We start from the raw sequence: 13,930 nt of genomic DNA, 5'->3' as shown, positions 1-13,930 counted from the left end.
TGCCCAGTTATATTAACACATTATGTATAGACACTAGGCTTATACACAGGGCAGTGTTCAGGAAGAACTCTTTAAAATTTGCAATTTATTGTGAGCCACCCTGGGAATCTCAGCACTGACTTTAATGAAACTAAAACATCCCTCAAGCTGTTTTCTTTTAAAACTCTAGTTGCTTCATGTTTGAAATGTTGCACTACAGGTTATTTTAATAAGAGCTCAAAACTTCCATTACCTGGTCCAAGATAACTGTTGATACATAACCTTGCTATAATTTATGAATCTTGTAGTCTGTTCAGTGGAAAGCCATTTCTTGGTAGCACAACGCTTGTGCATTTCGTCACATTATATTTAACGACTGATAAGTATTGAGATCTTATGTGATTGACAAATATGATGTAGCAGACAGTTTGAAGAGGAAGAAAATAAGATATGTTTTTTAGTTGCTGTTGTCTTCCTCTCATCTGGGACCGAGTCGTAGGGACAGCAGTCTCAGCAGACACTCCCAGACTTCCCTCTCCCCCCACACCTCATCCAGCTGGGCTGGTGGAAGCTCAAGGTATTCCAAGGCCACCCAGGAGACATGTTCCCTTGAGTGTGTCCTGGGCCGTCCCCTGGGCTGTCCGCTGGGCCTTCTACCGGTGGGATGTGCCTGGAACACCTTGCAGGGGAGGCATCCAGGTTTCTTGTGAAACAGATGCCAGAGCTACTTAAGCTGACTCCTCTCTATGTGGAGGAGAAGCTACTCTTTACTGAGCCTCTCGCAAATGGGTGAGCTCCTCACCCTATCTCTAAGGGAGAGTCCAGCCAACCTGCAGAGAAAGCTCATTTCAGCTGCTTGTATCTTTTTCTGTCAGTCATGATTTAGATGGCCATAGGAGAGAGTAGGAACGTAGGCCGACCAGTAAATCAAGAGCTTTGTGGTTTTGCTCAGTTCTCCCTTCACCACAACAGACCAGCGTCTACACTATATTGGCAGCTGCACTGATTCTGCTATCGATCTCCTGTTCCCTTCTCCGCTCACTCATCCACTGGACCCCAAGGTACTTAAACTCCTGCACTTAAAGGAATAGTACACCCAAAACATGATTAGCCTTCATTTTCTACTCACCTCCATGCTGAACAACACTCTGGAGTACTTTTTTGATATCTCAAATGCATCTGGAGATCTGGGAGGCTTCTTGCTGTCTGCTGACATTCAAATAATGGAGGTCCATGGCGCCCGAGACAGAAAGGTCCATAAAAGTCCACAAAAACGTGTCAATATTCCTCCATACTGCTCGTCCAATGTAATCCAAGTGTCCTGAGTGGGTAGCATCCAGAATTTACTCGAAACGAAGTCATTTAGAATGTTTTTAGAGCATAAACAGTAGTGTATAGGATTTCCTAATAGCGCCCCCATGCGCGCTCGCGATTCTACGGAAGCCGGCAGACCAAACCAGCGCATTCAGCTCGGCAAAGAACTCATGCTCTTCCTCAACACTGAAGTCCTCAGACATTTTTCTTTCGTTGTTTCTTTCTTTGCACAGGTAAACAGCACATTTCTTCTTCTACGCTTGCATTATCGGCAGACCAGACGCTGAATGCGCACTTTCTTCCGGTTTGGTCTGCCGGCTTCCGTAGCGTCGTGAGCGCGCATGGGGGCGCTATTAGGAAATCCTATACACTACTGTTTATGCTCTAAAAACATTCTAAATGACTTCGTTTCGAGTAAATTCTGGATGCTACCCACTCAGGACACTTGGATTACATTGGACGAGCAGTATGGAGGAATATTGACACGTTTTTGTGGACTTTTATGGACCTTTCTGTCTCGGGCACAATAGACCTCCATTATTTGAATGTCAGCAGACAGCAAGAAGCCTCCCAGATCTCCAGATGCATTTGAGATATCAAAAAAGTACTCCAGAGTGTTGTTCAGCATGGGGGTGAGTAGAAAATGAAGGCTAATCATGTTTTGGGTGTACTATTCCTTTAAGGCAGGCAGGAACTCTCCTCCAAAGGGGCAAGTCACCACTTCCTGCTACCACTGAAAACAGTCAGCAAAGCACTGCTTCCCTCTCCAGAGATGCCGGACGTTTAGCCAGAATCACTTTGAGGCCTACCGATACTCTGCTGCAGGTGGTGGCATGGAAGGTGGGAGGTGACGATACATAACCCCCCCAAAAAAGCAGTATTGGCATCTAAATTTGGCCCAAAAGTATTATTAGTACATATTGGGAATTGGTTAGACTAATGTCAAAATATCTGTTTTGGCATCAGACTTAAAAAACCTTCTTCAATAAATCTTTACTTTTGTTTACTAATGTTCTTCACAGAACAGCTGTATGTGCATTAAAATTGAATTAGACACTGGAGGACTCATATTTAGGTGTGTTGTTGGGGAGTATTGGCCTATTGGTTACAGCAGTGCATTTTGCTCTGAGAAGGTTGCAAGTACCCGGTTCGATCCCCACAGCCTCCACTCTGGGTTCCTTAGCAAATCCCTTAACCCCACACTGCTCCCCGGGCGCCCAACAATGGCAGCCCACTGTTTCCCAATGGGATGGGTTAAATGCAGAGGAAAATTTATCCAATAACGTTCAATTTGTATTTTTATTACAGGTGACTTTAGAAGAAGATACGGAAGTTATAACATGAAAAATGTAAAAACGTTTGCAGAAAACTCAATTTTTTTAAACATTTGAGACCTAATTAACTGTTGGATGTGTAAATAACATCTTTCTCTGTAAAAATACAGTGTTAGCCTCTTATCTTTAAAACCTTCAAAAAATAATGTATGGATTATGGTTCTAATGAGATTAGAGTCATTATATATATCTACCAGACATTACTTGGGTCCAGTTCAAATAAGTTCTTCACCAGGAACAATGCCTTCTCTGAGTTAACTGGTTTTCTTTACCAACTATTGATACATATGATGAGCCCTTTCCTACTACCACACAATTGCACTGGTGCAACAGTCCTCCTGTTTTCTGCAGACAGAAAAAAAAGCATTAGCTTTCCACCATATTCTTTGTGTTCATGCATGGAACCTACTTATTCAAGCTGACTAATACAGGCTTATCAGCTGCATGTGCATAAAGCATACTATGTTAAAAGCAATAGATAAAATGACTAAGCATTTTCTCTGTCTTTCATGTGTGGGCCTGGCTTTGAAATTTTGTAAATCTCCCCTCAGGATAGGATTTGGAATGTTGGCTTTATTTTTACAGGATAATTTCACTGCCTGAGTCTCGTTATTAGATGGGTTTAAAGAATGCTGTTTTTGTTTAGCTTAGTGCAGTAATGAACTTAATTTAACAATTTGAGAATATTGGTGTAACCTATTAGCTCTAATCAAAGATACCTGTCTAACATCTCTGTGTCTACTTTAATTTTAGGTAAGTGTGTGAAGGTGCAAAGGAAGCAGGGCCTGGTCTCTGGTTCCGACAGCAGTAACAAACACTCCCCCAGCAACAAAAGGACCCTGATCCCAAGCCCTCTGGCACATCGGCCCTTAAGGGATCGCATCATTCATCTCTTAGCCCTAAAGCCCTACAGGAAGCCTGACATGCTACTGTGGCTAGAGAGGGAGAGGGCCAGCCCAAAGGACAAAGCTGATCTGACCTCTGTACTAGAAGAGGTAAATGACTGTTGGATTAATGTACTTTATCTGAAATGTTAAATGTGACACAAAAAGCAGTTAAACTGCCTTTTGAGATCTGGCTTGAGACAAAAAAATATAAACAGCAACTATAGAAATCCCAATAAATATCACTTTTCTGATTATCAGTCATGCAATTAAAAATAAATCTCTCTGATTTCATTAGGTCTCTTTCTGGCATATTTTCTATGTTCACATTGTTTAAGAGTGCCGATGCAATCATCAGCTGGAGACTGTGCAGCCACTAGTTACTGTAATTAGGGCTTTAATTAGTCCCCTTTGGATGTGGGAAGATTGTGTTTTGACAGGAGAGGCGTGAGGTCATTCAGGCTGGATTCTGAGTGATTGCAGAAAATGTTGGTTGAGATTAGTATGTTTGTATTAGTGGGATTAGTTTATGTACAAGTGATAAAGTTAGTACAACAGCAGTGTGTCAGAAGAGGGAAGCAGCATTCAGAATGGGGTTTGGTTTGTTTACAATTTTAGCTCAACTTGTTTCCTGCTATACTACTTTGTCCTTTCTCCTGTGGATTTATAACATATAAGGGGGATGTTGGTTTTTCTAGGTTGGTAAATTGAATCCTAAGGACAACAGCTACTCTCTGAAAGATGAGCTTTACAAACATGTCCAAAGAGACTGGCCTGGATATCTGGAAGAGGAGAAGCAGCTTATCCACAGGCTCCTTATCAGGTGGGAATTAAGCCATGCAAAATACAAATATTTATGAAAAAAAATTATAGTAATAATAAATTTTATAATTAATCTTTTCTTGTTAATGTTTTCTGGTAAATGTCTTTAATAACATTCATAACGCATGTGAGTTGTCGTGTTTCTCTTTGAACACTACCTGAAAACTATAATTCTTAGCATAAAGGTATGAAACCATCTGCATCTTGTAATAGGTCATTACACTTTTTTTTGACCTTGTGCAGAACAGTTAGAGAAAATGTATGAATTGATCCACCGGTAATGCAAATGCATCCAAACGTTTGAAATTGACGAAACTTTTAATATCAGACTAAGGTAACCTGACTTATAAAAAACAGTTGGTATTTAAGGGGAACTTCAAGGGTTAAAATCACTGCAGATAAAAAAGAAAACATCTTACTTTCCCCTCCAAAATATTTTAATAATCCCAAAGATTTTGGAGAAAATATGAAACAACCAAAATAGCGTAATTCTTTGGTGGGTCTGCTATATCTGATGTAACACAGGTAGTTTCCTCCTTCAAAGGAGGTCCCATAAAATCATGAATGCCAAATATCTGTAGAAGCCCAATGAAAGTCTGAACCTGTGTTACTGACACACGAACATAAACAGACTTTTTAATGCCTGACGACCTTCATGTTGTCCTCGCTGGTAAATATTAGTGCTATGAATCTTCCTATGGATTCTTATTTAAGTTTTTGTGATAGATTAGATAAATAAACTGCTTTTGCATTTGATAAAGTTTACTGTTTTTATGAAAATATGTTCAGTGATCCAAACATTTCAGCTTCACATAGAAACTAACACAGAATAAGAGAGTGATAAAATTTTTACTGGGCTGTATTAGTGTCAGTGTGATGTTTATTTTTTTTGTTTGTGTGCTGCTTTTAAATGACAACTCCTTTGCCGTGTTGATTCTTTTAATAAAGACATCAAAGCAGTAGAAAATTCTTTATGCATTATCCTGCCAAATGGCAGGGCTTGTAAGGCTGAGAACTTTGGAAGGGATCTCTAAGAGCTTGCCAGAAAACATTGAAGCCATGTGCTTCAGTGACATTTTAGAAATACTGTATTCCTTCCAGTAAGTTGCAGCAGCCCCATTAAGTTTGAAATATTTTCAGTTGTTCTCATCCAAGTAATTTAAAATTTAAAAAACAAAATAAAATCATAAATATAAATAAAGCAGGGGTTAGAGATACCTCAAAATGCTTTTTTTCTGGTTAGTTTATCTGTTCAGCACTTTGTCCATCAGTTTATTCATTAGGTTTCTTTTTTTTAAGTTTTATAAGCAGAGTTAGTCATTGCTGTTTAATTGATAAGAACATCGTTGTTACTGTCACTATAATTACGAAGGCAAGATCTTATTGCGGGGAGTGACTTTTGGTAATGGCTCTGGTTTAAGGAAGGAGGAGTATGAGGAAAATTACCAGAAAAATGTGTTTGGCAATGAAAAAGTTTAAATGTGCTGCTATTTTTCCTCCCAGGAGACTGTGTTGAGTCTGTGCCGACCTCATGTGTGTATTTTACTAAAACACAGCATACCTTCGCTGATTATTGATTCTATGGAAATACCTCTACTTCTGTATTTGCAAAGCTGTGGTTGCTCTTATTGTTTCACACAAATCTGCAATACCATGCTCCTCCTGTTTGGCTTTATGGATAATAAAATACTCTGGATTAACAGTCCAAGTAAAAGTGTTTTGTTTTAATTCTCTCCGCAGGAAACTTCAGCCATTGCACACCAACCAATCAAGGAGTCCCCAGCCCAACCATTCATTGCACAAAACTCTTGGAGATTCTCCCTCACGGCTTAGCCCTGCCAAAAATCTTTCTGTGGTAATTAGTCATGTTGCAAGATTTCTGTTTATCATTTCTTAATTTCCTTACGACTTAGGAGGCATTTCCCTCTTAATTTGATGCTTTTATGTAAGCACAAAATATAGCTCTTACCAGAATCTGTTCCACATAGTGGGAAATACAAGTTCATGTTTATTTATAGCCCAGATCCAGGAAATGGAAAGATAAGTAATGTGATGTTCTGTTTTATGGAAATGTTTGGTTCCACAACTAGTCTTTATTGATAATGGGTGTTCACTGAGAAGTTGTTTTACCTTTAACACAGTTGATTAGATTGTATTTATTATTTTTACTTTGTTTAAAACGGTAATTTTTATCTAAATAGTGGCAAATGTCTAACTCACAATTTTCAGCACTATCAGTGTCTCTTGTTATCAATACTTTTAAAGACCTATATATCAACCTACATGTAGGTTGATATATAGGCTAAACTGGATTAACTTTGAGTTGGTTTTCTTCATAAATGTGACCAAACATTTCATGTTACTTCTTTTTTAGAGTTTCCTGATACTATAACATTTTCATTCTCTGAATTTTATTCAGCATGATGAAATTATTTATCCACATACTGAAAGCTTTGGAAGTTTGCTAATAAGCTTTAATTTATTTCTTTTTTCTCTCACCTCTAGAAACGCTCACTAGCTTTGGACCCTTCTAACACCCAAACCCCCAAAAAACAAAAGCTGTCAGAACACTGTCTGCCCCTGCAGTCACCTCCTCATGCGGACTGTAGCACCAATGGGGCTCATAACTCCTCCAATCACGAAACCTCTTGTGTGGCAACAAAAACCGAGCCCGACATAACCAATAATCGTCTTCAGGGAAACCCAGATGGTTTGTATTCGCCGCACAAACTCAGCACGTCGTCTACTGTTTCTAAACTGGAGGGGATGGAACCAGCTCCCACTTTACCCAGTCCCAAACCTCGACACAATGGCTCCTCTATATGCACTGAACAGCAGCTCACTAATGGCCAGCACAAAAAGAAAAGGTCCAAGAAACACAAAGACAAGGAGCGAGATCGATTAAAGCCAGACTGGATAGAAACTAGTCCAGACATGAAGCAGAACCAACAAAATCATAAAGGTGAGTTTTCAAGTTTTACCAGGTTATAATTTATGTCATGCTGTAAAGATAAAGGATAGAGTTGTGTATAAAGGCTGTTTAAACAAAGAGTTACGAGTTCAAGATTAAGTTCAATTATTTTTTTTCTTGAACCTAGAAATATAGAACAATTAAACTATATTTGATATAGTTAAATTCAAATCAGCAGTAAAGGCGCTGACTCTGTTGATGATTGACTGTAGAACAGCTGGGTGACCTATGGTCGAGCCTGTCAACAGGCAGATTTACCTCCTGCTTTGCTTGGCTCATGTAACCGCTCGCCTTGGATTGGCTGTTATCAGACACACTGTTAAATAACAGTTAGCCCTGATATGATGGGCCTGTTGTCTGATTTGAATTAGTATGCAGAAATAAAATTATTCCTCTATATGTGAATGTGTGTTCTACGCAGCTCCAGATGATGGGGAACACAAAGCACCTGTTAATAAAACCTCAGCTGAAGAAGTGCCCGACTATTTCATGTAAGTTTACAAACATTTTTCTTGCATCAATTTATTTTTATGAATAAAACCTGACTCGACCTTTACTTCAGGGGTTGTAGCAGAGTAGTTTCAAATTTCACTTTTAACCTTTTATTTTTGAAAAGAAAAGTTTCCCCTAACAGTATGATTTAACTTTAACCCATTCAGATAAACATAGAAGGCGATATAAATATGAGGTCAATGAAAATAAGTCAGAAAACTAAACATCAGATGTCCTTGATTCATACATCTGGTCAACACACTATGCTGTTAACACAGTGACTTGACTGCCATCTAGTGGAGAGACCTGACACATACTTGTTTTCTAGAAACATATTTCCCTTTTCTTTTTAGAAAATACAAGACCGTAAGGACACTGGAGCAGCGGAAACAGTATCAAGATGACTTTTGTGCTGAGTATGACGAATATAGAGCCCTTCATGACCGGATTGGGGCCATCACTGAGATGTTTGTTCAGTTGGGCTCAAAGATCAACACCCTCACGCCGGGAACACAGGAGTACAAGGTACTTTCTGTGTTGGGAGCCTGCTGAAACTGCTCCATTAATAGAATAGCAAACAGAATGTGGCACACATACAGGGTAGTAACACTCTTCTTTTTTTCCCCCAGCTAATGGAGGACCAAATACTCCAAAAATATCGAAAATATAAGAAAGTAAGGATATTTGAAGTATTCTTAATCTTATTCACTCCTTTCAGGCCATGGTGCAATTCTTTTTTCATTAAAACTATGATTGTTAGGCTTTATAAAAGCTAAACCGAGCATCTATCTGCTGTAATGATCAAGAGTTTGTGGATTTAATTCTTAATACAGACTATTTTCCTTTGTTTTAGAAGTTTCCAGGGTATCGGGAAGAGAAGAAGCGGTGCGAGTACCTCCACAAAAAACTGTCCCATATCAAAGGCCTGATCACAGAATATGACCGTGCGCAGGGACTCGTCTCCTAGTGAAAGCTCTCTACCCTTGGTGGGTTCTATCAAAGTGGACCAAAAGACTCAAGGTGGACCCAAAGACTGTCCAGCAGGGTCTACAAGTTGCTGAAACACTTTCCTCTACAAAGTGTTAATGGGATGGAGGGTGTTTAAGGTTCTCTGCCAAAAGTGGGCCAAGACCACCTACTCGTGATCAAATGTTACCCTTTAAAGCTCTGCTTTTTCAGCTGTTTATGACTGGAAATGCTTGTTTCTGCTCTGCTGTTAAACATGATGAATATAATGAAAAAGGCCAACAGATATGATCCTTCCTGCCTAACTACATCTTTTTTTTTTTTATCTTATCTTTAAACTGGTTGAAACTTAAAGTATTGTATGTAGTGAAGTGATGGTACAATCAATCTTAGGGTATAAAAATTCCACTGAAGTGTATATTTAAGAATATTTTTTGTGCGTTTTGCAGATAGAAAATATATTTAGGTGCATCAATTATTCATTTCTTACAAGAAGAAAGTTGTAAATGCACTGTAAGGATTTTTAAACTTTATAAACTGGCAGACTAATCATTTATAGAAATTATCCTGATTAAAATATGTCATTTATCCCAAAAAACTGCAGAACTGAAACCTGATCTGGTATTGATCACTAAATTGCATTTCCAATTGCTGCTGAGTTAAGAGTTGGAAACTTGCATCTTTGAACTACAATCAAAAAGATTTGCCCATTTGTGTTATGTCTTCGTCACAGAAATGCCACAAAATGACAGTACTGAGTACTACTTAGGGGGGCTACTGAAAAAAAGACCCTTTTTTCACTTTAATCAGACTGTTACCATTAAATCCACCAGAGGTCGGTATCAACCCAAGTAATCCACACATACAAGGAATGAGGATGGAAGTCGATACTTTAAAATGTGTTTGATAAAGCAGATCAGGAGATGCTTACTAAACTGTTTTTTTTTTTTGTTTTTTTTTTTATATCTAACCATTTTGTTGGTTAGTTACTGTACGGAGATCCCTGTTTTTCAGCAGAAAAGGTCCTCAAATTTTTATTTATCTGAGAAACTCACCTGGACTCTTTCCATAAATTTTCATTTGGATTAAATTTGGTCGACAGACGGGGCCAATCAAACAGCTTTATTCTCTTTTTATTCCGTTGACCAGTAAGTCCAGAAAGAATTCATAGCAAGAACAACTTATTTTCTGTTTTTATGGAGGAACGCTACCTGCTAATTCCAGTTTTTTTCTAACCCTTTCTGAAATGTGCCTGTAACGAGTGCCACTTCTACAGCTCTTTAAAGACATCTTTGACAAGGAGAAACCTTTCTGTAGACCTTTGGCTAGGATCAAACTATGAAGGACATCATTTTCCTTTGATAAATGGTACCACTTCTCTCAACTTTCACTGTTCTCCTGCACTTGATAATCTTTGTGTCGTCCCTACTACATAACTTAATTCTGGGTCTAAAAATCTTTCATTTGATTTGTATGGGTCACTTGGGTAGCTACTGACATGGTGCAGTTCATGTGGTCTGTGATGAAAATCTGATTTACAGAATATTTACTAAAAAACAACTTTGTAATGTTTAGTACTTATTTCCCTAACTGTATAATTACTGGATTTCACATAGTTTGTTTCACACAAATGTAGCCTACAGTACCATTAACTGCCTTGTTTTTATGAAAAGATTACCAGTGTACACAATTCTTGGTTATTTGGACAACAGGTTTACTTCTATGGGGGGGGAAAAAATGCTGTTCACACTGTAGGTGATCATTTCATTGTATTACTGTTAAGGGCCTGACTAGGTTTAATGTGAGGCTTGGATAAGCAGAATACAAACTTGTTTTAGCATTATATTAGGTGTTATTAAGACAAAGGTGGCTAATGTGTGTCACTTAGGGAACCACAAGAGGTTGGTTTGGTCGATTTCTCTCTTAATCCACATTTTTTGGCTTCGGCTGGATCTAAAGACCAATGAGAACACAAAAAGGTGCACATGAAGATTTTAGATGCTCGGATGCCAAAACTTGTATCTTAGAAGATTTAAGTTTTATAGGCAGTTGCATCTCAGTAGCAGTACTCACACCTGTTGTCTTAAAAGTGTCTCATATTAGACAGAGTTATCATTTACCTTGACATGCACTGCTTCGTATATATCAGACATTTCCAACCCTCCTGGTTTGTCCTGCTTAGTTCTGCTCTCAGATCATTTCTATAAATGGCTGTTAGTCCAAATGTAGTTTTAAGTAACTGGTAGGTGGTTTAGAGTTTGTCAATTGGTTTTTGTTTTGTTTGTTTTTTTGCTGTTGGTTTGTGCCATTTACTTGTGTCTTAATTTTTTCATCATTTGTTGTCTTAGTGTCTGTGTGATAATCATAAACTGGGAAAAGAAATAGTCTTACCTGCCATGTCTTTTAGAGACAGCCATGATAAAAGGAAGAATACCTGCAGGGTTTTAAATAAGACATTTTTATTTCTTTTGACCATTTCTTAGTGTAGGAAATCTATTGCCAAACATTTAAGCAATGTTTTTGCATTCTAATTAACCATTTTATATGTGGTACTGTATGTATGAAGGATTTGGGTGACAACACATTAGTGGCACCGGCTATTTGAGGAAAAAGAACTGATCCGACACAATTCAAAGTAGTTTTTAATAAAACTCAAAACAAAAATACACAATTTTAATACATACCCAAAATAATGTATGGGAATTTATCCAGTGTTACTGTTTTCAATACAAAAAAAACAACAACTTTTAAACCATAATTTGCTGAAAGCAATATATTTTAAACCATTTCCCCCAAACAGTTTACAAAGATGTATCAATAACATAAGTGGTTGGACCAATTGTGAAAAAACGCCTATGTTTCTTTTTTGTTTACCTTTCGCAGGAGCAAACTAACTACTGGAGGTGCCTTTTTTCACACAGGAAGCAGACAGATTCATTATTCATGTATTAATTTAGTGGGGAAAGAAAAACCTGCCAGCAGGAATTACAAATCTGTAGTGTGACACTGTTGCCACTTTTTAAAAGTGCTTTGTCTATCCCATTTTTAAATCTCTAAAGATGCCTTAAATGCACAAACTTTTGCAACAGGTATCTTGAAAGTTTTCCAGTGATACAGATTTGGCCTTATGAGTTGAAGGCTTATTGGGACACTAACTTATACAGGTATCTGCTTCCATTTTCATTTGAAGCAAGTCTAAATTTATGTTTTATTGCATCTTCCAGCTCAGTGAATTGCTTTTAAATTTTGCCATGAGGGTGTGCTTTAATAGATTGCTGGTACTGGAAATGCCACCACCACACCAATGGAAATGTGAACTAAAAATCTTATATTAGTGTAAAATCACTGCATTTTATCTGCTTGGAACAAATTTATTTATTGCTTTATACGTCTGCGCATTCTTTCGGGGATTATTTTGTGTGCCGCTCAGCCATTCTTTGCACAGCTAAACTAAACCATTGTGAAAGAGACGATGGAATATACTGTATTTTTGCAATATCTGGATGCTTTATCATGTCATCCTCTTGAGAATAATCTTTTACAACAAAATGTATTGTTTCAGTGAAATTGAAAATAAAAAGCTCTTTAATTGTACAAGGTGTTATGTTTCTTGATGAGGTCCGTGTAATATAATTTCTGAAATTATTAAACACTACAACACATTGGATGCCCGTTTCACAAAGCAGGTTTAACAAACTCAGACTTAAATCCTCAACTCTGAATTGATCTAGCCTGAGATTGGAAACTGAGTTTTCATTTACACAACAGCTGCTGTGAGTTAACCAACTCTAAATACAGGTGCTGGTCATAAAATTAGAATATCATGAAAAAGTAGATTGATTTCAGTAATTCCATTTAAAAAGTGAAACTTGTATATTATATTCATACATTACATACAAACTCATATATTTCAGATGTTTATTTTGTTTAATTTTGATGATTACAAATGACAACAAATGAAAATCTCAAATTCATCATATCAGAAAATTAGAATATTACTGAAGACCAATAAAAACAAAGGATTTATAGAAATGTTGGCCAACTGAAAAGTATGAACATGAAAAGTATGAGCATGTACAGCACTCAGTATTTAGTTGGGCCTCCTTTGGCCTGTATTACTGCAGCAATGCGGCGTGGCATGGAGTCGATCAGTCTGTGGCACTGCTCAGGTGTTATGATAGCCCAGGTTGCTCTAATAGTGGCTTTTAGCTCTTCTGAATTGTTGGGTCTGGTGTATTGCATCTTCTTCTTCACAATACCCCATAGATTTTCTATGGGGTTAAGGTCAGGAGAGTTTGCTGGCCAATTAAGAACAGGGATACCATGGTCCTTCAACCAGGTACTGGTAGCTTTGGCACTGTGTGCAGGTGCCAAGTCCTGTTGGAAAATGAAATCTGCATCTCCAAAAAGTTGGTCAGCTGCAGGAAGCATGAAGTGCTCTAAAACTTCCTGGTATGTGGCTGCGTTGACCCTGGACCTCAGAAAACACAATGGACCAACACCAGCAGATGACATGGCACCCCAAACCATCACTGACTGTGGAAACTTTACACTGGACTTCAAGCAACGTGGATGAAGTGCCTCTCTTCTTTTCCTCCAGACTCTGGGACCTTGATTTCCAAAGGAAATGCAAAATTTACTTTCATCAGAGAACATGACTTTGGACCACTCACCAGCAGTCCAGTCCTGTTTCTCTTTAGCCCAGGCAAGACGCTTCTGACGCTGTCTGTGGTTCAAGAGTGGCTTGACACAAGGAATGCGACAGCAGAAACCCATGTCTTTCATACGTCTGTGTGTGGTGGTTCTTGAAGCACTCACTCCAGCTGCAGTCCACTCTTTGTGAATCTCCCCCACATTTTTGAATGGGTTTTGTTTCACAATCCTCTCCAGGGTGCGGTTATCTCTCTTGCTTGTACACTTTTTTCGACCACATCTTTTCCTTCCCTTCGCCTCTCTATTAATGTGCTTGGACACTGAGCTCTGTGAACAGCCAGCCTCTTTAGCGATGACCTTTTGTGTCTTGCCCTCCTTGTGCAAGGTGTCGATGGTCGTCTTTTGGACAACTGTCAAGTCAGCAGTCTTCCCCATGATTGTGTAGCCTATAGAACTAGACTGAAAGACCATTTAAAGGCTTTTGCAGGTGGTTTGAGTTAATTAGCTGATTAGAG

At 38.4% G+C, this 13,930-nt stretch overlaps 1 protein-coding gene across 2 annotated transcripts in view; it reads left to right on the top strand.

Annotated features, from left to right (window-relative positions):
- LOC119772360 (RNA polymerase II elongation factor ELL) overlaps window positions 1-12,359 on the top strand; it is a 38,642-nt gene extending 26,283 nt beyond the window's left edge. Inside the window, exons 5-12 of one of the 2 annotated variants that reach the window (XM_038268724.1) lie at window positions 3,381-3,622; window positions 4,210-4,334; window positions 6,074-6,188; window positions 6,839-7,295; window positions 7,732-7,795; window positions 8,150-8,321; window positions 8,426-8,470; window positions 8,650-12,359. In XM_038268724.1, the coding sequence (XP_038124652.1) occupies window positions 3,381-3,622; window positions 4,210-4,334; window positions 6,074-6,188; window positions 6,839-7,295; window positions 7,732-7,795; window positions 8,150-8,321; window positions 8,426-8,470; window positions 8,650-8,763 (1,334 nt within the window). In that variant the 3' untranslated portion in view covers window positions 8,764-12,359. Of the gene's footprint in view, window positions 1-3,380; window positions 3,623-4,209; window positions 4,335-6,073; window positions 6,189-6,838; window positions 7,296-7,725; window positions 7,796-8,149; window positions 8,322-8,425; window positions 8,471-8,649 lie in introns of both variants that reach the window. The other variant, XM_038268723.1, reaches the window with a different exon arrangement.
- The last annotated feature ends 1,571 nt before the right edge of the window (window positions 12,360-13,930 follow it).

The sequence above is a fragment of the Cyprinodon tularosa genome, unplaced genomic scaffold (genome assembly GCF_016077235.1).
Source record: "Cyprinodon tularosa strain WSP-4 unplaced genomic scaffold, ASM1607723v1 ctg71, whole genome shotgun sequence".
NCBI classification, from domain to species: Eukaryota; Metazoa; Chordata; class Actinopteri; order Cyprinodontiformes; family Cyprinodontidae; genus Cyprinodon; species Cyprinodon tularosa.
This window is presented reverse-complemented; position numbering and strand designations above follow the sequence as displayed.